General features: G+C 48.3%; 1 protein-coding gene across 4 annotated transcripts in view; it reads left to right on the top strand.

Annotated features, from left to right (window-relative positions):
- Positions 1–25,510, top strand: part of SPATA6 (spermatogenesis associated 6) — a 140,487-nt gene that overhangs the window by 91,664 nt on the left and 23,313 nt on the right. For 3 of the 4 annotated variants that reach the window (XM_020987705.2, XM_020987709.2, XM_020987708.2), the window contains 2 exons: positions 1,415–1,596; positions 13,262–13,361. In XM_020987705.2, coding sequence (XP_020843364.1) covers positions 1,415–1,596; positions 13,262–13,361 — 282 coding nt within the window. The remainder of the gene's footprint in view (positions 1–1,414; positions 1,597–13,261; positions 13,362–25,510) is intronic. The other variant, XM_020987707.2, reaches the window with a different exon arrangement.

Below are 25,510 nucleotides of genomic sequence, written 5' to 3'. Positions count from 1 at the left end.
AGTCAGAGGCTGACTCTCTTCTACTACATCACACTTGCCAGGATGCTTAAGCAAGACCATGCCGGTACCCGGGTCCTGGCCGACTTGGGTACCCACCTAGGCAGTGTCTGTGGGCATGAAACCATAGCACCTGTCCCATATGGCCGAGAAGCTCTAGAAAACCCAGCTCCTCAGCCTTTAGATGGGCACAAGGCCCCAGGGAAAGGCTCCTCCAGAAGCATCCCTTCTCACAACAGAATGAGGCTTGGCTTCCAGACTTCTGACACCTTGCTTGGAGTGATGGGCAGAAGGGAGGAGCTGCCTCTCAGGCTGCACACTACAAAGGGCACCGCCAGGGCCCAGCCCTGTTGCGTTATGACAGATGTAATTCAGAGTCAAAAAGAAGTCAGGAGCAGGGTGCCTGTCATTGGTGTCTGTCTTTGGGCCTTGGCAAAGGCCACCCGATTGGGCCTCATGTGAATCAGAGCTCCCCTTCCTCTAGCGCTGTCACACGTGCTGCCCTTCATGGAAGGGCAGGTTGTAGTATTCCTGTTTCACAGAGGAGAAGACTGGCAAGTTAAACATGGCTCACCCTGGCGTCACAGCTGGCCAGTGTCAGGGCCAGGCCTGAAGTCCGCCTCTCCTCTCAGTCCAGCTTTTGCTGCACCGACCCTCCGAGCAGGACCATGCGCTGCCGGCCCTGCTGCCCTGCTTTGACGCTTTTCAAGCTTGGTCACTCACGCCTTTGGTTGTGCTCATTGGCTCACGTTGACTTTGGTGTCCTTGGCTGTTGACCATTTGGTGTTGACCGGCTCCCTCCGGCTGCGAGCTGGCCGCCAGGCGCGAGCCCTTGGCCAATCAGCCCATCGTCGGCCTCCCCTGGAGAGCAGCAGGCCTTGGAGCCGGGACGTGCCCACGTGGGGCCTTTCTCAGATGAAGGTGGAGGGCTCCCCATTCATAGAGGTCTCAGCCTCAGTGAAGTTTGGATCATGGGTTTGAAGATGGAAGCAGCCCCGTCACTGTAGGATGTCTAGGAATCTAGGCTGCTCCAGGGAATCATAGAATCTTGGAGTCAGAATGAATCTCAGACATCATCCCTGCCTCTAGTGATGGGGGCACTCGCTTTCTCTCCCACAGACGAGCTCCGATTGCTCGGAAGCTTCGGTGTGGGAGCAGGTCTTGGTTCTCTCTGGGTGAGCTCCAGGGTTCTGTGCCTCTGGGACCTTTCCCTGTGGGCAGTCTGTCTGACCAGCTGTTGGGTCCTTAAGGGAAGACTTTCCACTTTTGTTCTTCCTGTGTGACCTTGGATAGCTCCTAGTTGTGCTGTGTGAATGACTGTGGGCTGAAGGAGCCATCCAAATGGATTGGCTGTTGGGGGCACCTTTGTAGATGGGGCATTGGGTTCTGAAATGCTCTTCAATGTGTTTTTTAACAGATTACTAGGCCGTCTCACATGAGAGATCAGGAAGACTCTCTTGACAGATGTGAAGAATACCTTGCCCCAAGGCAGTCTAGGCCATGCCATCTGGACAGGGCTCTCCTGGTCCACTCAGCACCATCATCGATGCAGAAGCGCTCTCCCAGCCCTGTGCTCAATCAGCCGACTCTCAGGGAAAGGTGAGGCTGTCTGTGTTCTCCCTCGCTGGCCGGGCTTCATAGGTGGGGCTTGGGTCTGAACCTCAGTTTCCTCACCTGTCATTTCTGGGGAAGCCAAGGCAGCATCCTGGAAGGGACACTGGGCTTGAGTTTAGAACATCTGAGGGTGGGCTCCAGCCCTGCCCCTTAACAGCCATGAGACTGGACAAGTCCTTTAGCTTCCTGGAGCCTCAGCAGCTTCCCAACATCATCAGAAGGAGGGAGCTACTCCAAGGTGCTCACAAAATCCAATCGTTGCTTTCTGCAGAATGAGGCAGCTGGGCCGAGGGCTCCCCAGGGTCATGGACTCTTAGAGCTGGGGGGTACCTCATCAATGGGTGGTGATTATTTCTACTACAGGCCTCCACTAGCAAAATTGGCTTAGCAACAATTGGTGGGGGAAAGAGTTTGGTGAAGGGCCCCCAGAGCGTGATGGAGTCAGCCAGTTCATGGCAGATGCCAGGGTGGGCTCAGCCCAGGGAGTTCTGAGTTCCTCCTGGATGACCAATAGAAAAATTCTGGTGGTGCTCCCTGCTCCTGAAGGTCCCAGCCCACTTGGCCATCTAGGACCTCGCAGGCCTCTGGGCTCTGAGACCTCCACCTGAAGAGGAGTTCTCTGTACGACATGCCCCAAGTGGGCATCCAGCATGCTGCCCTTGCAAATGACTAGGAGCGGGGGGTGGGGGTGGGATGAGCCCCCTCTGCTGTTCTCTGCATTCAGCTTTGCTTATTGTGTGGCTCGTTCAGCCTCTGAACATCAGATATCCCCATGTAGGGAAGGGAAGGGGCTCCCTGCCCGTTTCATCTGCTGATTCTCTGACAGGCAGGCCTCTCCCAGATGGGCCCTGTGTCTGTCCAGTAGTCGTGTGGCCCCAGAGCTTTGAGCTCTGTAAGGGAACAGCCATGTGAATGTTGGGGGCCTGGGGTGGGGTTTATCCCAGTTCTTAGCTTGCTCAAGGACCACGGAGATTGTGCTCATTGGAGCTGCCTTCAGTGATGGCAGAGTTTGTATTTTGCCCTCCTTACTGCGTGTGGGACCCCTCTGTATTGTGGGTAAGGGCTGTCCTGCTCAGTCGTGGAAGCTTGCCAGGTCAGGTGACCTAACTCCTCAAGAGGCCCACTCTCCTTCGGGGTGTTTTCTCCTCAAAGGTGGGTAGTCCTTCACATCTGGGTGATGGCTGAAGTTTGCATTTGACACAAGCTGTCCAGACCCTTTTTGTGGTTTTTGTGCCTGCGTCCCGATTAGCCCTAAACTCATGGAATGCTAGTGTTGAAGGAGGCCCTAGACAGGGAACACTATGTGCTCAACCTGGACTCGATCTTAAACTAATCGGTCACGCAGTGAGCGTTTACTAAGCACCTACTATGTGCTGGCCACCCGCGCTAAGCACTGAGGATACAAAGAGAAGCAAAAACGTGGGCCCTGCTCTCAGGGCTCATGGTCTAGTGGAGGAGGCAACATGCGAATAACTGGAATGAACGAGGTATCTAGAGGATAGACAGGAGATGGCCAACAGGAGAAGACATTAGCATTAAGGAAAATCAGGAAAGTCTTCCTGTGGAAGATAGGATGTTAACTGGGACTTGAAGGAAGCCAGGGAGGCCGGGAGGCAGAGGTGAGGAGGGAGCGCATGCCAGGCAGGAGGCATAGTCACAGAACACGCCTGGAGGCCGGAGACTAGAGAATGAGCATTCTGTGGACTCTGTGCTTGAAAGAAGCTCAGAATCATCTAGCCCAGGGTCCCCATTTAATAGATGAGAAGCTTAAGACCCAGAGCTCATCCAGTAGGCAATGTTTCCATCTTTTGTCATCTGGCAATTTGCTGGATTTCAAGTGAGATTTTAAAATTGTTTCGATTTGTATTTCTATGATAGAGTGAGCTTTCCTGTGGTTGGAAGAAAGTGCATCTTAGCAGACACTGGCACTGAGTCAATCAGTAAACATTTATTGAATGCCTTCTTTGGGCCGGGCATTGTGCTAAGTGCTGGAGAGGCCAAGAAGGGTGGGCCCTGCTCAAAAGCAGCTCACCGTCTGCTGAGGGCCTCAAGTCCTTCCATCCCATGTTGGATGGAGGAGATAAATGCTGGCCAGCAAGTTTGTGTCTTGTACCAAAGCTGTTGGACGTGAGTGCCTGAGTCTAACAACTGAAAGGGAAGCAGAAATATAGCCCCATCAGGACCCTAGGAAAAGGGCACTGTCCCCAGGTCTGGAGGCAGTGCCTCGCTTTCTCAGAAAGGGCTCCCAGGAGAGGGAAGGAAGCCATCCCCAAGGAGAGGGTCATGAGTGGTGCCCGTGTCTCCTGCCCTTTGGACACGTGCCTGGTTGGAGCATCTGTGTTCTGAGGTGGGCACACACGGGGCAACCCCCGGAGGAGGGGCTTCTGGACTGCCTTCCCTGCCCCCACCCACTTGGGGTGACTGGCAGGCCTGGGGAAGACCCCTGCTCAGAGGAAACTGAGGGGAGGAAAATGACTCTTATCCAGACCAACTTCGGAGACCTCTATTAAGAATCTCTGATTTTAGGGGGCAGCTAGTTGGCACAGTGGATAGAGCTCTAGCCCTGGAGTCAGGAGGACCTGAGTTCAAATGTGGCCTCAGACACTTAACACTCACTAGCTGTGTGACCCTCGGCAAGCCACTGAACCCCGATTGCCTCACCAAAAAAAAAAAAAGAATCTCTGATTTTAGAAAAAAAAGTGCTAGAAGAAAGGCAAGTTTGGGGGGTTGTTGGGGAGTTTTCTGAACTATAACTTGAGTCTCAACTTGGAGTCAGAAGATCTAGCCTCAAGTGACACCTCTGCCTTTCACTGGTTCAGTGACCTTGGGCAAGTCCCTTTACCCTCTGGTCAGTGTCCTTATCTGTAAAATGGGTGGTGGGGGCTCCTACTTAGACCCAGGTGGTTGGAGTGGGTACAGCACTGGGTCTCTAAGAAGGCAGGAGAGCTGGACCAGATGGCCTCCCGACTGGCCAGGCCATCTTGGGCGGGTCACATGCCCTCTGGGAGCCTGAGCCAATTGGAGTCAATGGCACCCTCTCACAGGAGAGGAAGTCCTCTGGAAGCCCACTTGGGCAAAGGGAGTGGGCGGGGCCAGGGGCTGCAGAGGGGCTGACCTTCCCCTAGGACTTCAGAGATCCGGGGCCTGGGCTGTAGTTTGGACCTGGCTTGGAGCCTCACTTGGGAAAGCCTATCCACCTTCTACCCAGCTGCCAAGGTGATAATCTCCCTAATGTCACTCCCCTTCTCAGCAGTACATTCTAGAACAAATAGGGAGGCCTTTTTCAGTCATTCAGAGTGCTTCCCACCTGGGCCCAGCCTGCCTTTCTAGCCTCCCTTCCCTCATTGTCCACTAGAGCCACACTGGCCTCTTTATTGCTCCCCACATGATGTTTCATCTCTCATCTCCAGGCGTTTACCCACTGGCTGTCCCTCATTCCTGGTATGCCCTCCCTCAACCCCTCCACTCTCAGACTCGTGTTTCCTTTAAGATTTGGCTCGAGGGCCACTTTATACATTTGTGTAAAAGCTCACCCCCCCCCACATGCTAGTACCTTCCCTGCAAAAAAAATCATCCTGCATATAAACACAGAGGTACTTGTTACATATATACATGTGTGTTTGTACGTGTTGTCTCCCCCAGTACAAGGTAAGCTCCTTGAGGAAAAGACAGTTTGATTTCTGTGTCTGTATCCCAAAACTGGCACATGGGAAGTAATTAATGCTTCTTGGTCGATTTGCTCTGTGCCCTCAATCCCTGTCCTCTGGGCTGGCCTTTCAGTGGGGGTGCTGGTCGCTGGGAAATGTCGGAGCATCTTGGAGAAGAAGATGTGGGAGTGTGAGCTGAGAGGTAATTCCTCACTTCGAATAAAGCCAGTGGTTCTAAGATGGAGAAGCTTACACTTAGTGCCTACGTGACAGCTGGGATGGGGCTACTTTAATGATGCTTCAGGGCAGGGCCCTGTTCATGTTTTTGTCTCCGTATCCCCAACATTTTGCAAAATTCCTGGCACATAGTAGGTGCTTAGTAAGTGCTTTCTGCATTCTTGAGTGATGTAAAGACAGAGACATTGCCTTCTGTCCAGATTTCTAAAAGTCTGTGATATCCAGAAAGAGATGTCAGAATTTAATTCATCTACCATATGGCAGACTCTTTATATGAACACACACACACACACACACACACACACACACACACACACACACACACACATCCTACAGTGGAACTGCCTGTGTTTTAGATCAGAATTTAATTTTTTTCCCTATCTTCCTCAGTAAACAAAAAAATTAATGTCTTCAGTTGTATTACCAGGGAAGGAAAAATGGTTTTGTCCCATTGATTGTACTTCAACATGGCTGGCATCTTTAAAATGAATTATAAGCCATTCTCTGATTAATCTGGCTTTTTCTGGGTCACTGAACAATACTTCCAAAGTGTCTATATAATCTATTGGAATCAATAAACAATTTAAACTGATGTAACTGTCGAATGTGTCTGTGTCCCCAGGAAGATTGGAAGTATGACAAAGAATGCAGGTATTGAAGTTTATTTTGTTTATCTGGGCAAACGGGGACTGAAATTCAATGAGCTTTCCTGGAATGCTGCAGGAAAGAGCTAACACAAACCTCAGGAGCCGCGATTGCTTTTAAAAGACTTATTAGTGGTACTTGGCAAATGCAATGCATGCCCTTATAAATGAGGTGCTTTGCTTCAATCCCATTTTATGAAATATCTCCAGTACAACCTAAAATGTTCTCAATATCATGAGATCAGATTTCAGAAGCTATTTTCCTCCCCAAGATGACTTGAAGTAGTTTAAATATTAACATTATGCCTTAAAATTTAGACTAGGCTTTATAGTTATTATAAAAATTAGACAGCTAAGATACTAGGAAAACTAATTAAAAAGAAGCTGAGTCTCTTCTTAATTGTACTTGGGATGTGGAATTTTACGAATGAGGATGTTAAAGGTCCATGCCCCTCTCTGCATCCCCTATCCCACAGCGCAGACTAGTGGCTTCTCTGATGGGCTGTGCTGGACCTTGGAGCAGAGCCACTTGGAGCTGCTTAGCTGCCCCAGGTTCCAAAGCACATGAGCACCATTGCCATGGATGCACCAGCACCGACTTCTCACACACTGAGGGGTGACATTGAGGGGTTATTGAAAATCCTGGCCTGCATCCTAACTGTCTTTAGAGCCCATCAATGATCTAGCATACAGTAGACGCTTAGCATGTATTAGGTGAATGGACTTTACCAAATTCTCTTTTATAAATCAATGATTAATTTGGCTGATTTACAAATGGATTACTGGCAACTGCCCTGCCAAGAAGATTAATTTGTAATTTATCTTCTTCCTTCTTATGTGCAAATGTGGGTGCATTTGAAACATGGCATGAATGAAATATGCAAAGTATTCTCCAGTAAAAAGCCCTCAAATAAAAAAGCATGAATGGCCTCAGCTTTTCCAAAATGTATTATCTGAATGAAGGCTGTGTACTTAGAGCTGGAATGAGTGACCTTGGTGGCCTAGTTCCTCTGTGTCACAGGTGACAGGTCTGGATGGGACAGGCTCTCCAGTCACACAGTTAGGAAGGAGCAGAGCAGGCATTTGAATCCAAGTCTTCAGAATCCGGATCCAGTGTCCCTTCCCCCTGGGCCACATGGCCATACACACTCATAATCTGTATGATAGCCGTGAATAGAATATGTGTGTGTTAGAACTTTCATAGAAAAAAAATTGAAAGAGAAACTGCCTGATTTGTTTAGAGAGCTAGAGAAGACAGCTTCTTTTATGTCATTACATGAAGTTAGCAGAAAGCAGCGTCTTCAGCAAACTTTTGGGGGAAGTCCAAGCGCATTCTTTTACTTAATGTGCTGGTCAGATTTGCAGATTATACAAAGCTGGGATCAGAAACTTTCAGAGCTGGAAGGGATCTCAGAGACCATATAAGACAGATCAGACCACACTGAGAACACCCTCTACCCTCAACACAGTCTAAGGTTGACCTCCTGACAGTTCTGTGAACAGGATACTGCATCTTGCATCTCTGCCTTACACTGGCCTCCCCCATGCCTGGAGTCCTCTCCTCCCTCACCCTGTCCTCTTAGTTTCCCTGGCTTCCTTCAGGACTTGGTCAGTCAGCAAGTTTTGCAAAAGGCCTGAGTCAGTCAGTCAATAAACATTTATTAAGCACCTACTATGTGCCAAGCAGCTACTCATCACTGAGGATATAAACAAAGGTTACAGACAGTCCCTGCTCTCAAGGAGCTCACCTAATGAGTGAAGCCACATGCAAACAGCTAGCCAGGGAAGCCTGAGAAGGAAGAGTGTTTCAGGCAGGGAAAACAGCTAGGGAATATACTCAGAGTCAGGAGATGGAGTGTCGTGTCTGAAGAACAGCAAGGAGGCTGGCATCATTGTGTCACAGAGTGGGTGGAAAGTGAGGCAAAGAAGACTGGGAAGGTTGTGGAGGGCTGCTGATGCCAAAAATGATTTTATGTTGGCTCCTGGAGGTCAGAGGAAGCTGATGGAGTGTAGCAGATTGGGGGACAAGGGTGAGTGTTGTGACATTTTCAGACTTGCCTTTTAGGAAGATCCCTTTGACAGCTAAGTGGCAGATGGATTGGAGGGGAAGAAGCCGTTATATTCGTCTAGGTGTGGGCTGATGTAGGCTTGTACCAAGATGGTGCCCATGTCCAAGGAGAGGAGGGGGAATGTATGAGATTGATTGGGAAGGTAATATCAACAGGACTTGCCAATTGATTGGATGTGACGGGGGCAAGTGAGAGTGAAGAGTCAAGGGTGACACATAGGTTGCAAGGCTGGGTGACGGGAATGGGGATGGTGGTGCCCTCTATAGGCATTGGGAAGTTAGGAGATGGGAGTGAAGGGGAAGGAAGATTTTTGAGTTCAGCTCTAGATATGCTGTATTTAAGATGTTTATGGTACTTCCAGTTTGGGATGTCCAATGGGGAGTTTGAGATGTGGGTCTAGAGGTCAGCCGAGGGGTTAGGTCCCGACAAGTAGGCTTGAAAATCATTAGCATAGAGATGATAGTTGAATCTGTGGGAGCTGATGAGATCACCAAAAAAAATAATACAGAAAAAGAAAAGAGGGCCTAAGACAGAGCCCTGGAAGACACCTACAATTATCAGGCTGGAGCTGGAAGAAAATCCAGGCAGAGACTGAGAAGTTCTCCGGCTGCTGAGGCCTACCTCTTTCAGACCCCTTCCGTCTACCTCATATATACTTGTATGCGCATATATAGGTTCATAAATACTTTTGTGCCTAGTCATTCACATATTGTCTCTCCCATTAGGCAATGAGCCCTTGACGTTGGGGGCTTTTTTTTTTTGGCCTTTCTTTGTATCAGTGCTTAGCGCAGTGCCTGACTGTGTATATGGCGAGAGCTTAATAAATGCCTGTTAACTGACTGACATACTTGACAAGTGGCTACTCTAGTCTTTGCTTGAAATTCTCCCGTGAGGGGGCTCCTCCACCCCCATGGCAGCCCATCACATTTTTGTGTAGCTCTAATCGTACCAAGTTGGTCCTTACATCAAGTATGATCGCAGCGCTCTGTGGCTTCCATCCGTTGCCCTCTTTGGCAAAGCAGAACAGGTCTTTTCCTGAAAAAACAATCCTAGCTCTACAATTGATCAGTCAATAGACATTTGTTAAATGCTCACCGTGTGCCAGGTCCCGGGCTGAGGCTTGGGGATACCAAGAAAGATCCTTGTCCTGCCCTCAAGGACCTTACATTCTAATGGGACATACAAGGTAAATGCAGAGTTCCTTCCATCTCTCTACCCTGGATATCTCTTGTATGGACATAATTATCTCCACCTCATTAGAAGGCAGGGACTGGGTTGTTACCTTTCTCTCTGTCCCTGTCTCTTAACACAGCGATGGGCACATAGTTGGCACTTAATAAATGCTTGGATGACACTAACAGCTGGGGAGATGAGGCGGTGGTACTGGAGCTGCTGTCAGAGGAAGCCAGGGATGAGGCCGGAGGTTAGGGAGAGAGGGAGGATACTCCAGGCACGATGAGCAGCCAGGACAAAGATATCAGGAGTGCAGATGGAGGCCAAGTCCAAGGAACAGCAAATAGGTGGGCGTGGCTGGTCTGAGAGAGTACAGCGTGAAGGAGATTAGAGAGTGAGCATTTTGGAAAGGCGAGGCGGGACCAGGCGGCTCAGAGCTTTGAGGGGCAAACCAAGGATCTGCCAGGGAATCGCTGGGTCTTCTTGAGCCGGGGGAGACAGAGTCCTGCCTGCACTTTGGGTGGCCACACACTGAGGCTGGATTGGAGGCTTGTGGTCAGGAGACCAGGGAGAAGGCTTTTGCAGTAGCTCAGGGACAAGGCAACTCGAGCCCCACACAGGGTGGTGGCTATGCGAGCAGAGAGAAGAGACGTATTCGAAACACGTTGGAGAGAAAGAAATGGTAGCATTTGGCAGCTGATTGGGTATGTGGGATGAGAGAGAGATAGGAGGTAAGGAGGAAATGAAAGTGGGAACTTGGGCTCCCTCGATGTGGTGATTCCAGAGGGCAGGGAGTGTTTGGGCGGGGGGAAAATAGGTTCTCTTATGGACATGTTGAGTTTGAGATGTCTGTGGGACATCCGGTTGGTGATGCCGGGAGGGGCTCAGGAGAGAGGCTGCAGCTGCAGAAGTAAATCTGGGGTCATCTACACAGAGCCAGGAATTGAACTCAAGAAAGCTGATGAGGTCACCAAGCAAGATAGTATGGAGGGACATGAGAACAGAACCTTGAGGGATCCCCACAGTTACTGGATGTGACTGAGAGGGAGCAGCCATATGGGGAGGAGGAGAACCCGGAGAGCAATATTGGGAAAAATTAGAGGAGACAGTGGTCAGGAGGGGGAGGCACCTGTGGCGTCAGGGACTCTCAGGGCCTGCAGACAGGTCGAGAGGGGTAAGGACTGAAAAGAGGCCAGGACATCTCGCAGGTAGCTTTGGAGCGGGCAGTTTCAGCTGAACGATGAGGTTGGATGGCAGGTTTGCAGAGGCTTTAAAAGAGAGGGAGAGGAAGAGTCATTTGTGCATCAATTCTCCATAGCTTTTTGAAGGAATTTAACTGAGAAGAGGACAGGCATTATAGGAAGATAGCAGAGGGAGGTGGGAAGACCTAATGAGGATTTACCAATGGGAGGAGGGGGAGAATTGGTTTATAGGCAGTATGGAAGGAACCAGTAGGTAGGGAGAGGTTAAAGATTAGAGAAAGGGGAAGGACGATAGTGGGGGCAGTCTGCTGGAGAAGATGGACTCATGGGCAAATGTATGGGGGTGACCTTGACAAGCAGAAAGGCCACCTTATCATTAGATACTATAGGAAGAGAGAGTGAGGGATGATGTCAGAGGAAAGTGAGAAAAGGAATTCTCTATGAATGGTCCCAATTTTTTGGTGACGTATAAGGCATCACGAGAAGGGTAAGGAGAGAAGAAAAGGTTTGGAACAGCTGCCGTGGTGAGTGGGATGGGGAAACGATTAAGTTGGAGGTTGCCTTGTTATGGTGAGGGCCCAGTTTTGAGACTGGATCCAGTTAGAACAGTTTTTGTGATATCCTCCGGTTCCTGTAAGCAACATGTGAATGAGAGTGAAGGAGTAGATGATGGGAGTAATCCAAGGTTGGAGCTTGGTCCAAGGCATGATCATCAGTAGCATAGTGGTTCACTCCTGGTCCAGATTGAGAAGGGAAGAGTGTGTAGCACTAGCAAGGTGATGACTTAGCACGGTACAAGGATTAAAGAGGGGATTTAGGGGGAGCAAAGCATAGGAAGAGATGGAGGGATAAAGGATGACGAACATGGAAGTGGAACTCTTGATGGGGAGACCATCCCTGTAGCGAGCTGAACTGGAGCAGAGGAGTGGGCCATGAGACTTCAGTTCATTGGGGTATTTGAAGGTACATAAAAATGTGTGTTGAAGTCCCCTACAATGAACAAAGGGATGAGGGTAGAGAGGAAATCTGTGAGCCAAGCACTGAACTCACCGAGAAAGGAGAGAGAATGTGCTAAGGGTTAGTAGAGAATGGCCAACCGTGGTTGCTGAGTGACGGTGGCACAGTAGATGGAGGGCAGTAGAGAGCCAGGAATATTCAGACCCCACCCTCACCCCCATGAGTTAGGAGGATGAATGAAAATGGAACCAGTGCTAGAGAGGGAGGTGAGGGAAGCCATGTCATCTGGAGGGAGCCGGGTCTCAGAAGTGTGAGAAAATGGGAGGAGTGAGAAAGGTGAAAGATGAAAGGAAATGTTCTGAACGTGGAGCTGGCATTGCAGAGGGCATAGCAAAAGGAGTGGGGAGAAATGGAATGGGACATTGAGGGGAAGGTTTGAGGAGAGTGGACAGGTGCTGGAATTGGGAGTCAGGAAGACCCGAGTTCAAATCCTGCCTCAGACACTTACTAGCTGGGTGACCCTGGGCAAGTCACTAAAATTCTCAGCAGTGGTCTCCTCTTCTGTAAGATGGGGGTAGATAACAGCATCTCCTTCACAGGGTTGTTAGATACATCAAATAATACATCAGTAGAGTTCTGCAAATGCTGGATATCATCGCTGTTCTTGTTCTTTGGGAGCCAGAGTTTTGGGGTCATGGGCATGGAGAGAATGGGAGGGAGTATGCATCCAGGCAGTATACTGTCCTGTCTGCCAATAAAGCAGATGATTAGAAGGTTCACAGTCATCGACTTGTGTCTAAGCAGCCCTCCCACGTATTGTCATTGGGGCACGCCTGGCACTGTTGTGGCCTTAGCTTTGTTGTCTGGTTGAGAAACCTCCAGGAGGCAGCAGGTGGATTGATCTGACCCAGCACCCTCTGGGGAGTGGGGAGCATGGCTCAGGTCCTGGCTCAAAGCCGGCTGATGGTGCCTTTTCTTCCCTCGGGCAACCACTCCTCTGTCCTCCAGCTAATACTTGTCTGTCATGGGCTCTAGTGGACTCCCACCCCTATGCCCCTCCTGGAGGCCCTCCAGTTCATCAATGCTTATCTTTCCTCAAATGTGGACCCCAGAACTGAACACAGTCATCCAAGGACAGGGGGCTGTGAGCCTTTCCTACTGAGCACCGAGTAGGGCTACTCCTCAGCTGCCAGGCCATACTCTTGACCAACTCAACTGGGGCTCTCACTCCTCTCCTGTCCCTTTTTCCCATCTTCTGCACATTGACCACTGCCTCCCAGAATGCATTTGGCTCTGCACTGTACCTGAGCCTCCCTTCCTGGGGAGCCCCTACTCCCAGAGGCAGCTTGTGCTAGGATGTGCTGCCCCACCGGTCCTCATTCTGTTCTTGGGAGTCAGAACAAGGTCGATCCCACTTCCTCGTCGCCCCTTCCAATACTTGGCTAGCTGTGACTCCTCTATGCGGTGCTTAGGCATTTAATTTTTTAAAACCCAAATGTAAGAAATTCATCTAAGTTATATTTTGTCTTTTGAAATTTGGCCCAAATACTAGGCTTTTTTGCAATCTTTTTGGATCTTGACCATATCATCAGTTGTAGAGAAGGCATTGGGAAGAAATAGCTGTCTGTAACAGACATGTGGGGATTGGAAAGGGTTCCCTGCCTGCCTCCCCGCCCTCACCTTGTCTACAAATCATCTCTCTCTGTCATTTATGTCTGCAGATATCATTCAGATTGGTGCTCACCTTCAAACTCAGATGAAATACACGAGCGGGTAAAAAAGGTATTGAAATCACACGGGGCTCATCAAAGATATCTATATGTAAGTGTATACAGCTTCCTGGGAACTCTAGATTCGTAAAAACTGTGGTTAAAGCCGGTATAGAGACCTAACATCTTGAATTGTTTTTCTCATGTTTTTCTGATTCTCACATCATTTCTACCTTCACAATGTCTATGGATTGGCATCTAGTAAAGGTTTAATACGTGCTCAGTCGCTCACTCTCTCATGTCTGTCTATCTGTCTCTGTCTATCCATCCATCCTTCTCTCTGTCCATCTGTCTCTTTCTCCCTTTCTGTCTCTTGTATACGTTCCCCTCCATACACATGCCCTCCACCGTCCACCCCTTCACACCCGCTCAGCAGGAGCTCTCAGGTTGATCTCCCTGCCTCAGGTCTCCCCTCTCTAGTCCATCCCACACACATCTGCTGAAGCACTTGTTCTGAAGTTCAGGTCCAACCATGTCATCCACCTGCTCAGAAGGAAGGAAGGAGGGAAGAAGCCAGCACTTCTGGGCTCCCTGTGACCTCCAGGAGCAAATATAAGATTGTGTTTACTTTGAAAGCCCTTCACACCCTGTCGCCATTCTGCCCTCCCAACCCTCTGACACTTCAGTCTCCTCCATGTACTCTACAGCCCACCCAGTGGCCTTGCTGATGCTCTGTGTGCTTGCACTGGCTCTCCCTCCTCATCTCTCCCTCCTGGCCCAAACCCCACTTCCTACCCGAGGCCTTCCCCCCAGGGCCTCCTCTTGGGGATTACCTCCTGTTTCCCTTGTACATCTCATAGGGACCTCATTGTTGGCCTCCACTAGAGTATGAGCTCCTTGAAGGAAGGGCCTGGCCTTTTGCCTTTCTTTGATAGCCCTGGGTATGGCACATCGTAGCTGCTCAATAAATCCATGGTGACTGACTTCAAAGGGCACACACTAGCCCTCCGTCTGTAGCAGGAGGGTGTCTACCCTGGCATCCCCCTGCTCACAGAGAAGCAGACCTGAGAGGACTAAAGAAATGGGAGCTTCCTGAAGGCCTTCCCCTCAGGCCTGGGGCAGATGGGAAGCGCCAAGTACTGTTGTAGCATCTCTGTTATAGTCCCCTTTTTCTCCTCTGACATTGCTACCACCCCTCCAGGGCAGGCCCTTATCACCTCACTCTTGGACCGTTGCGGTAGCTGATGAAGGGTCTGCCTGCCTTGAGTCTCTCCAGACCATCCTCCACTCCTCTGTCTCTTTTTATTTCCTTGTCTGCATCTGTATCTTGTTTCCCCTGGTGGTTAGGAGCCCCGTGAAAACAAGGGCCACGTCTTAGCTAAACTGCTTCTTCCCCAGGAACGGGCATAAGCAGTTTGCTGAATTGGTTTGACTTCCTTGAGCTTGGCCAGACCCTCCCCTAGGACACACTGGAGCCTGCCTGCCCATCCACCCCTCCTCTGGCTATGGGCCAGCCCTTCTCCTCTGCCCTCGTTGTGACAATTAATTTACATTGACTAAACTTCTGTAGAAGATTATTGGTGTTGATGTTCACATCGTGTCTGTTGTCCATTTCCCATTTCTGAGTGCCGGTCTTGTAGGGTGGCCTCTTCCTGATTGCAGAGGGCCTGTCCTTCTTTCTCTGCCTCCAGGCAGAGGACTTACCTGTGGGGAAAGGAGAGAAACTGGATTCCCTCAGCTCCCCTCCCCTGAGCTGCCTCATACCGTTAGAGAACTCCATCCTGAGACCACACCCAAGTGGTGTTAGTAACCCGCCGGAACTTGGTCATTAGTAATTAACAAACTCCCACCCAGACTCCTCTTCCTTGGGATTCCCAGCTATTCAAACCCCATTCTCTGTCCCCATATTGATCCTAAATCTTTTCCTTTCTTTCCATCTTTTGGCTCTTATGGAGCTCTGGCACAGCCTCCTTGGCCTCCACTTCCAAGTTACCTTGTCACTCACTCTCCTTGGCTCCTGGTCGAGGTGGGGGAGTTGGCATAGTCGCCATTGCCACTTCCAGCGTCCCTCCGTCACCTCTGCTCCTTTGAGGCTCACTAAGTGCATTTCAGCCACTCAGTCCAGATTCTGGTGCTCTTGTCTACAGACCTCCTCTCCTTGGCGAGTTCAGTGCCTGGCTCACAGCCGCTCTCCTCCCCAGCTCCTGCCCTCCTCCTAGGGACATTAGCCTGAATATTGATTGTCCCTCAAACACCATAATCCACAATTCTTCAGCTGACTCATTGACTGTGACCTACTCCTCCACCACACCTCAGCTACCCAGATATGTGTCATGCTCTGGATCTCCTGCTTTCTCCATCTTGGCCCCTTTGGTGAACCAGTTTAGCTCTGGTCCCCTGCTCCTTTATCCTGACTTTTCCCTGGCAATCCCTAGCCGTGGACTACTGCCTCCATCTACTGACTCCTCTCCTATTCATGTGCTCCTGAACGAAGCTGGAGAAAATCACAGAACAGCTGACTGAGTCCACTACACATTGGTGTGACGTAATCTCAACTGGGCCCTCACCGTGGCAAGGCGATCCTCTTACACCTCTCTTATTAACTCCCACTCGCTAGCCAGCTCTTCTAGACCTTTGTGTCCCTCCCCCCTCCCCCCACTCAGCTGAGAATGTCGCTTCATATTTCATTGAAAAAAAAGAGGCCATTCTGAGAGTGCTTCCACTTGGCCCTTCCTCCTGTCAAACAGATAGATAGATGCCTTCTGTCACTGTCTCCACCTTCACCCCTGTCTCTGATGAAGAGATGACCTTTCTCCTTGTCCAAACACCCTCCATATGCAAAATGACCCATCCCACCCCAGCTTCTCCAGCAGGTTGCCCCTGCTATCCTCCCATTCTCTTATTATCTTCCCTGTTTCCCTGTCTACTAGCTGCTTTGCTACCGCTCTGCCATCCTCACAGAGCCTATTTATCCATGCATCCCCACTAGCTATTGTTCCATGCCTCTCCTGGCTTTTGTGACTGTTTACAACCAATGCCTCCGTGTCCCTTCCTATTGCTCTCTTCTGAACAGTCTGGCTTCTGACCTCATCCTTCAAATAGAACTGCCCTCTCCAGGGTTACCTAGGATCTCTTAATCGTCAGCTCTAATGACCTCTTCTCACTCCTCATCCTTCTTGGCCTCTCTGTGGCCTCTGACGCTGTCAATCACCCCCTTCTCCTTGACTCCATCTTCTCCCTAGGTTTTTACAACACTGCTCTGACCTGGTTTTCGTTCTCTCTACCTGACCACTCCTCAGGCTCCTTTGCTGGATCTTCAGTCAGGTCACGCCCAATAACAGGAGGTGTCTCTCAGGACCCTGTCCCGGGCCCTCTTCTCCCTACTTTTTCACTGGGTAATCTCACTAGCTGCCATGGTTTTCATTAAAATCTCTATGCTGATGAGCCTCAAATCCACCTATTAGCCCCAGCCTCTCTGCTGACCTCATCTGGCACTTCCAGCTGCCTATTAGATGGATCTCATGTTAGATGTCTTAAACACATCGTGTCTCAAACCGGACATGTTACCTTTTCCCCCTTCAGAAGTTCCCTGCCGTAGTCCAAGGTACCTTCTTCCTACTGGTACCCCAGGCTGGGAACATAGGATTTCCTCACTCTCATCCCATTGCCTCTAATCAGTCAGTCGCCAAGTACTGTTGTAGCATCTCTGTTATAGTCCCCTTTTTCTCCTCTGACATTGCTACCACCCCTCCAGGGCAGGCCCTTATCACCTCACTCTTGGACCGTTGCGGTAGCTGATGAAGGGTCTGCCTGCCTTGAGTCTCTCCAGACCATCCTCCACTCAGCTAGATGACACAGTATATAGGGTGCTGACCCTGGAGTCAGGGAGACCTGAGTTCTAATGTAACTTTAGACATTTACTAGTTGTGTGACCCTGGCCAAGTCACGTTACCTCTGTTTGCCTCTTTCCTCATCTGTAAAATGGGGATAATAATAACACCTACTTCCCAGGGCTGTTGTGAGGATCAAATGAGATAACTGTAAAGGGCTCACTTAGCTCAGTGCCTGTAGGGTACTGTATGTTAGCTTTCATCATCATCATCATCCTTATTCCTATAGTGTAGATCTCAAAATATCACCACCATCCCCTCATCTGATAAACTCCAGTGGCTCTCTGTCACCTCCAGGATCATACACAAAGTATCCTGTTGGGCATTCAGAGCCCTTCCTAACCAGCCGCCCCCTGCACTTTCTTCCTCTCCCCCTGCCCGTACTCTGGGGTCCCAGGATGTTGGCTTTCTTGCCTTTCCTCCCCCTGACATCTGGGCGTTGTCACCGCCACCCCCTGAGCACAGACTGCTCTCCCTCCTCCTCCCCGCCCCCCGGCTTCCCTGGAATCCCAGCTAAGGTCCCCCTTTCTGCAGGAAGCCTTTCCCGGTCCTCCCTGATGCTGGTGACTCCCCCCTGGTGATTATCCTCCACTTTTTCCAGCATATCTAGTGTTGCCACAGTCGTTTGCATGTGGGCTCTCCCCCCCCACCCATGTTGCACTGTGAGCTCAGATGGCCTTCTGCCTTTCATTGTATCCCCAGCACCTAACTCAGTACCTGGCACATAGTAGGTGCTTAATAAGTTGACTGTCTTGTTTACATTGTACAGGGCTAAGTTGTTTTGATTCTGTGTAATAGCTTTTTCTCATTATTAGTCTTTTTTACTGTTTCTGAATCTTAGCTCTGACACAAGTCAGTGGGCTGACTTCAGCTGATTCAGGAATTGCTTCCACACGAATAACAAGTCTTTCCTTTCCATTAAAACATAAACTCTTCTATTTTTTTGTGGGGGTGTGGGGTGAAGCAGTTGGGGGTAAGTGACTTGCCCAGGGTCACACAGCTAGTGAGTGTCAGTTGTCTGGTCTGAGACCAGATTTGACCTCAGGTCCTCCTGAGTCCAGAGCCAGTGCCGTATCCACTGCACCACCCAGCTGCCCCAAATTCTTCTCTTCTTTATGATGTCATTTGTTGCTTGGCATGTACAGGGCCTGCCATTTCTTTTCTCAAAGAAAGTGTCAAGAATACAGAGGCGTGAGATTTCTGTGTAACTTCCAGATCTTTGGCCTCCCGTATTTCCTTCCCCTGACCCATGTGTTACCTTGTCTTTCTCCCTTCCTCACCTTTTCCCAACTTTGTATTGACGTCACCAAACGTGGGAGTTTATGTTGATTTGATCTGGAGGCTATTATTAGAATTCTTTCTAGAATTTCTCTACCATTTCATCCTCAGCCACCCACTTTGGTGCATCAGCCAAAATCATTTTCTTGGTGGTCTTTTTGCAGATGGGATTGGGAGAGGGACTAGACCTGGATTTCACTGGGTGATGAAACTCTCTCAGTGCAGGTCGGCACCTTCTCTGCAGCTCATGCTTGCTGAGAGCAGCCGGGGGCACTGGGAGGTGAGGTGACTTGTCCAAGGTCACACTGCCAGGACCTGGGGTGCCCTGGCCCAAGGCCAGCTCTCCATCTATTATGACATGCTGCCCTAATGTTAGCCTTTCAGGAAAGACCTTGGTGGTTGTAAAGGCAAGATCTAAGAGGGGAGAAAGCACTCCTTGGTGAAGGGGGATGTTCACGCACTCTGCTCTCTTACCAGACTTCCTGCTAGTCAAGCACTGGGCAGATTGTTGAATGCTATTGAAATGATGGAATGAGATTATATTTGTAAAACACCTTGCAAACCTTAAAGTGCTATGTAAATGCCTAGATGTTATTATGTTACTGCAAAATGTGGTGAGCAAATGTCCCATGAAATATCACCTTCCGTGTACAATAAAGGCTGGTCTACCAACTGCTCTTTTTACTTCTCCAAGGATTCTTCATGAACCATTCTTCCATTTCCCTGAAACTCCCTTCTTTCTTCTGCTTTCATCTGTAGCAAGAATCTCACAAATAATGGGATGCAGCTCTCACTGCAGTATGGCCACTCGTTCTCTAGACAAGGATCTCAGTGCCCGTAGTCAAATGAACGTTTCTAGGTGGTCCACAAACTATGCGATTTTTAGCTCTCTGTCTCCTTGTCCCCTTCTCTTCCACTGAGAATGGAGAAGAGGGCCGCATAGCACACAAAGTACCACTTATGCATTGCCACAACCAAAAAATCCATCACCACCGTGCCCCTCCATAATTAGCTAGGCTAGTCTTCCAAAACAAACTCTGTCAGTTTTCTGGGCCACCATCAAAGCCTCCTTTGCAGCCTGGTCGAACCTGCCAGAACCTCATTTTCAGGCTCCCCTACAGAAATGGGCACAGGCTCCCACAGATTCATATAGTTGGGAAAAGAAACACATGTCCAGATAATTCACTGCCCAACGTGAGGAAGGCTTTGGGGACACTAGCCGCTACGTCTTCGGCTCTTTGGTTAATTTTGCCAGGCTGTAGACCACCTTGCTGCCCCAGAGCTGCTGAACTCTCATTAACCAAGCCCCTTCAGTAGGCCATGGGCAGCAGGGCTCAGCCCTAGCTGGGGCAGGGGGAGTGAATTTCTTGGACCTCTTCCTAGCCCCAGAATAAAAGTTGTGTGCCTCCTGCAATCTGTAGCTTTGGACTGAGCTTTTCTGAAGCTGGGAACAAAACGCATTAACCCTTTTCATTTGCTTTTTCAACCCATCACCTCCCAGCAGCCAGCAGAAGGTCTGTGAGTGGAAGGCCTGTTCTGAGGCTTAGACATAATGCATCAGGAGAGGTTAGGTTGGGCAGTGCCCAGGCAGACAGTCTGCCCTCTATCCCTAGTCTGTCCATCTCTCTGGCTTCCTCCTTTCTGCAGATCTTCCACCAACTTGATTCCACACACTCGAGACCCCATCAGAGCATCAGCTGTTCCATGGGTGCTGGTGTAGGAAGCACCCTCGGTGTGTGGCTAGCATACTTCAGTTTCCAAGCAGACATAGCCTGATGATTCTTTTAAAATTCTTGAAATTTATATTTTTATTATTATGAACTTGACAAACATCAGTAAACATCAACATTTCTCTACAGTGAAGAACAGAAAACGCACTAATCTTCCCTGGACCAGGGTGTTGTTTTTGGCTATTTCAGAATTACTGGGGTAGCACCAGCACTGCCCAGTTTCTGTTCCTTTCCAATGCCTTTCTGCCTCATGTGATTTTTTAATGACCCATTAACAGTCTTATTTCTCTCCTTTTTTAAAGTATCACTATTACTGCCTTCTATTTCCTGCCACAACTCTTCCTTGACCCTCTAAAAATAAAAGGCTGGCTTTGTAATAAATAAGTAGTCCTACCGAGCAAGTCCGTACACTGGCCATGTTTGCAAACAGAAGCCTCAGCCTGCACCTCAGGTCCGACCATGACAATTGATCTCTCATCAACTGTCGTCTCTGTTGTTGCTAAATCCTGTGTGTGTCCTGGTAGCTGGCCTCCCTGGTCTTCACGACGTCCCTATGCCAGTTCCTTTATCTAACACATTGATTAAGTGGGACCACTTTCTTAGACCTACCTGGAGGCTTTTCATTACCCCCAGGCTCCTGTTCTTTTAATCCTTCCTGGGTGGGCTGGGCTTTGCAGTGTCTTGTAAAGACTTGGGAGCTCCTGAGCAGTTTGTATTCAAAGGAAGTTCTGGTCATTTTCTCAGACACCTCCTGCTCCCCTGTGCGGACACTGAGCCCAGCACGTCACCATCTGTGGTGCCAGTCCCAAGTATTGACCCGTGGGTAGACTTGTGGGCTTCCCCCCTCACTACAGAAATGGAGGGTCAGAAGGCCCTGACACCCTTGTCATGGGCACTGAGGAAGTCATTCTCCATCTTTGGGCCTTGGTTTCTCCAAAGTGATTCTCTCATTCTCTCCCTATCAGCTCTCAGACATGACAATCCTGTGATTTGTATTCATTCTAAAAGAATGTTGAGCTTCCGTTCATGCCTCGGAAAATTCATCTGTGTTCCTAAACCAAAGCTGCTACTCTGCAGGCATTGGAAGGGGTGGGTAGACAGAGGCGGCCCCGTTCAGCACTTTGTCTAAACTTTTTGCTTTCAGGATGGATGGATTTTGGATCAGGGTTTTCTCTCAACTTTCCAATGCACTTGAGATGACAGACTAAATGTTGTGGGAGCTTGGAGTCTCTGTTTAATAAACGCTTAGCCAGCTTGAACCAGAGCCGTGATTCAGATCACTAGGTATGAATGCTCACCTTCAAATACAAGAATACAAGATGAGTGGATTGGCCATTCTTCTGAAGAGCTCATCTGGCTGAGGAGGCCACGTGGTGTTACTTTCCAGGAGTGTGCTTTATCAGAACCCATTGTATTGATTTCACTGTAAAATCTGTGGCAAAGATCATTTACATTAGAAGGTCCTCTTTTTTTTTTAAAGTACCCATTTCTATGAAATAATAAGCTTAGTGGATATTTACATTGTACTTTGTAGCCGTTCTGTCCAATTCAATAAGCATTTGTTAAGCACTTGTTGTGTGTAAGCTCCTACAGTCCACTAGATGCTGGAGACGTGGATGTAAAACCAAAATTGCCCTCCTGTCTGGTGAGGGCAGAGCTCCCGCAAAGGGAGCGAAGGTTCAGAGGAGGGGAAGTCCCAATCGAGGTCTTCCAGCTAGCGAGTGTCCAGGCCAGGTCTGAAGTCAGGCCTTTCTGCCCAACATCACACTGCCCCTCCCAGGAGATGCCATGAAGTCTTCTCAGTAAACCCCACAGCCATTTCCCTGGGCAGCAGCTAACCCCATATCATCTTCACAATGACCCAATGGATTGATTGGGAGAAGCTACAGTTTACAGATGAGTTAACAGGCCAAGTCTAGGGGATTCTAAATCAAGTCTCCTGTTTTGTTTCCTGTCTCAGGGTATTTATTCCTATGTCAAAATAGATTTGGGGCACTAGTCATATGAGCTACATGTGTATAGTAAAGGCCTAGTGTTGCTTTGCAGGACTGCTAGCTGAAAACCAAGCTGGCTGCATGCCCAGGAGCGTGGCCCTGGCGTGGCCACCTCTGGATGTTATGGGAACTCATGAAGACTGTTTACTAAGGCATGGTGTGGCTGGGTCTGTGTTTTGTAGGAAGTGACCCTGACTTAGGAAATCATGGGTCGTGAATGGATGAATGCAAAGTGCTTATTAACCTCTCACAGTGCGCTGGGCATTGTGCCGTGCACTGAGGGCACAGAGATTAAAAAAATGTTTTCATTCTCTGTACTGACATCCCCAGTGCTTAGCACAGTGCCCGGCCCTCAGTATAGGCTCTTACTGAGTGCTTTTTGATTGATTTATTGTAGGCTGAATGGATTCAGCCTGAAGGACAGGAAAGTTAGAGGGATGGAAGAGAGCTATCCCAGCCCTGGAAGGGCCGGCGCGTGGGGACAAGGCATTAGCTCCGTGGTGCTTGACCCAGAGGGCAGAAGAAGCAGAAAGTGGACTGAGGTTTGGTTTAAGAAAAACTTGCAGTAATTAGAGCTATCTACCCATAAATGGAATGGGCTGCCTCAGCCACAGCTGCTCAGCTTCTCTTGGCTAGAGTCTCTTCCCCGTTGGTGATTTCCTCAGCGCTGTTGCTGCCGCACGTCTGAGAGACAAGCTCTGTGCGACCTCTTGTATCCAGGTCAGGAGCCTCAGTGCTCTCTTCCCTATCTTGGGAGGTTGTCCTCTCTCCGTGTGGTGTGCCTCCCCCTTTTCAGTTTGAAGGACATTCTCCTTCTGAATGAGAATGAATCAGAGTGAGAGTAAGGTGATTCAGTCCGTCTCTGTCACCCAGTGTCCCACGTCTGGGCAAACTCAGCATTCCCTACTAAATTCGTTGGTTTTTTCCCAAAACCTCATTTTCTTCCTAACCCTGTTTTTCCTCTTTGAAATAATCTCTGAGCTTTCCCTTCTCTCTCCCTTTCTACAATTAAAAGACCACAGCTTCGGAGAATTGGGAGGAACCAGGCGCAGTCAGCTCCCCAGCACCCTCCGCATTTGGGTTTCCCACTCCCATATTCTCATGCTAGCACCCGGTTCATTCACTTAGCTGAGCCCTTCTCTCTGTGCCCTTTGGAGACAGGCCCACCTCTCCCCTGCCTATAGGTGGGAGACTACATTACAACATGGGAGGTCTATGAAAGTGGGGGAGGGTTCAGGGAAGATAGAGGGGAGTGTGTGATGGGCCTGGGTCAAACTAAGGACTAGAAACGAAGGGGAGGTGATCCCTGTAGTCTCAGGAAGAGGAGGACCTCCAGGGATGGAACAGTATTAACTCCAGGAAGAGCTTTTGAGGAATATGGGGAAAGAAGGTGACTAGAAGGAAGGTATAGATCAGAGGTGGGTTGTATAATCAGGGTCATTGTGGGGGAGTCCCTACCATGGGGCAGTGTCCTCTCTGTCATCTGCAAGAATTGGTGTTGTTCTGGGAGTGATGCACAGTGGGAAAGGGTTATCTGTGGGACAAGCCCTACAAGTCAGTGGCAGAAACCCCCTAGAAAGGAGAGCCCAGAATGGTCACCTTGGAAGTTTTGATTGCCTGAGGGGTACAGAGAAGAGAGAGAGACTAGATACTTATAGATGTCATGAACCAGAGAATGAGGATCTAGAGTAAACAGAGAGGATGGATAGTGAAGAGAGTGTGAAAAACTCTGTCTGAAAAGGGACATGAAAAGTGAAATTTTAAAAACTAATGAACAAAACTAATAGAAGGGGAGAAGAGGAAGGGGCAATCTCATTGACAAAGAGGAGAAAAAGGGGGAGGAAGAAATAAAAGAACAAATAAAAGCAGGGAAAAAAAGGAGCTAATAAACAAAACCTTAAAGGGAAAGGGTAGCAAAGGGAAAGGGTGATAAGGATTAGAGAGCCAGTGGGAATAAGGCCACCTCAAAAAAATAGGCTAAAGTACCTGAAGGAACATAGTACTTTGTTTACAATAGAAGAGGGAATATATCATAATTGGAAAAAAAAAAAACAATGTTAGAGCCAAATGGAGAACAACATAAGCCTGATTCTCATATACTCAAATATGAATGAATTAAACAATTCAATAAAATAAGAGTGACAATTTGAATAAGAAATCAAAAACTCTACAATCCATCACTTACAAAAACATTAAAAAACAAAAACAAAGACATAGATGAAATTAAACTGAGGAGATGGGGAAAAAAATTTTACTATGCATCAGGTGAATCAAAAAAACCCCAAATAGAAACAAAACCAGGAGTTTCGATCATGCTATCTGACAAAGCAAAAACAAACATTCAAAAAATAAAAAGGGACAAACTGCATTATGCTGAGAGGAACCATAGACAACAATTGCTTCAGATTCCTTAGCATCAGCATTTATGAAGGAAACATTCACTGAGCTATGAGAAGACATAGACAGTAACACAATAGTGATAGGAGACTTCAATATCCCTCTAGCAATTCTGGATAAGTCTAACAAAAAGATAAGGGAAAATATAGAACTAAGCAAATTGCTAGAGAAGCTAATGTTAAAAGACTTATGGTGTCCTCTAAAAGGGACTGCAAAGGAATATACAAATTCTGAATACCACATTAAAGTTTTACAAAAATTCACCATGTATTATAGGAGAGATATATCGCAAATAAATGTAAAAAGGTAGAAATAGTTAATATGTCCTTTATATATAATGCAATCAAAATTGGTTCAGGGACCACAAAAGACAGAGTCCCAAATGGAGACTTAATGATGAAATCCTCAATAATGAGGGTCAGAGAACAAATCATAGACAATAATTATGTCGAAGAAGATGATAACGATGAGTCAACATACTAAAATTTCTAGGATGCAGATGAAGCAGTCCTCGATGGGAAAGTCATATTCCTACAAATATATATTAACAAAATAAAAAGAGAATAATGAACTTAATATGCATTTGAAAAAGTTAGAAAGCCAACAAACAAACCCCCAATGAGCACAAAAATGAGAAATAGATAAATTGAGGAGAAACATAGGAACAATAAATAAAACTAGAAGCTGGTTCTTTGAAAAGACTAATAAAATTGACAAAGGTTTAGCAAATCTGATTAAAAAGGGAGCAGAAAGTTAAGTCAATGAAATAGCATGTGAGCCAGATGAAATCCCAACAAAACCAGAAGAAATCAAAGGAATAATCAAAACACAACACCTGGTTATTTGCTAACAAAACTGAAAACACAAAAATAAACAGAGGAATATCTTCAAAAATGTAAAATACACAAAATATCAAAGATTTTAAATAGCCCAGTCTCAGAAAAGGAAATAGATCTAAGTGTAAAGGAGCTA

Source organism: Phascolarctos cinereus, unplaced genomic scaffold, assembly GCF_003287225.1.
Source record: "Phascolarctos cinereus isolate Bilbo 61053 unplaced genomic scaffold, phaCin_HiC Scaffold_5;HRSCAF=322, whole genome shotgun sequence".
NCBI lineage: Eukaryota > Metazoa > Chordata > Mammalia > Diprotodontia > Phascolarctidae > Phascolarctos > Phascolarctos cinereus.
This window is presented reverse-complemented; position numbering and strand designations above follow the sequence as displayed.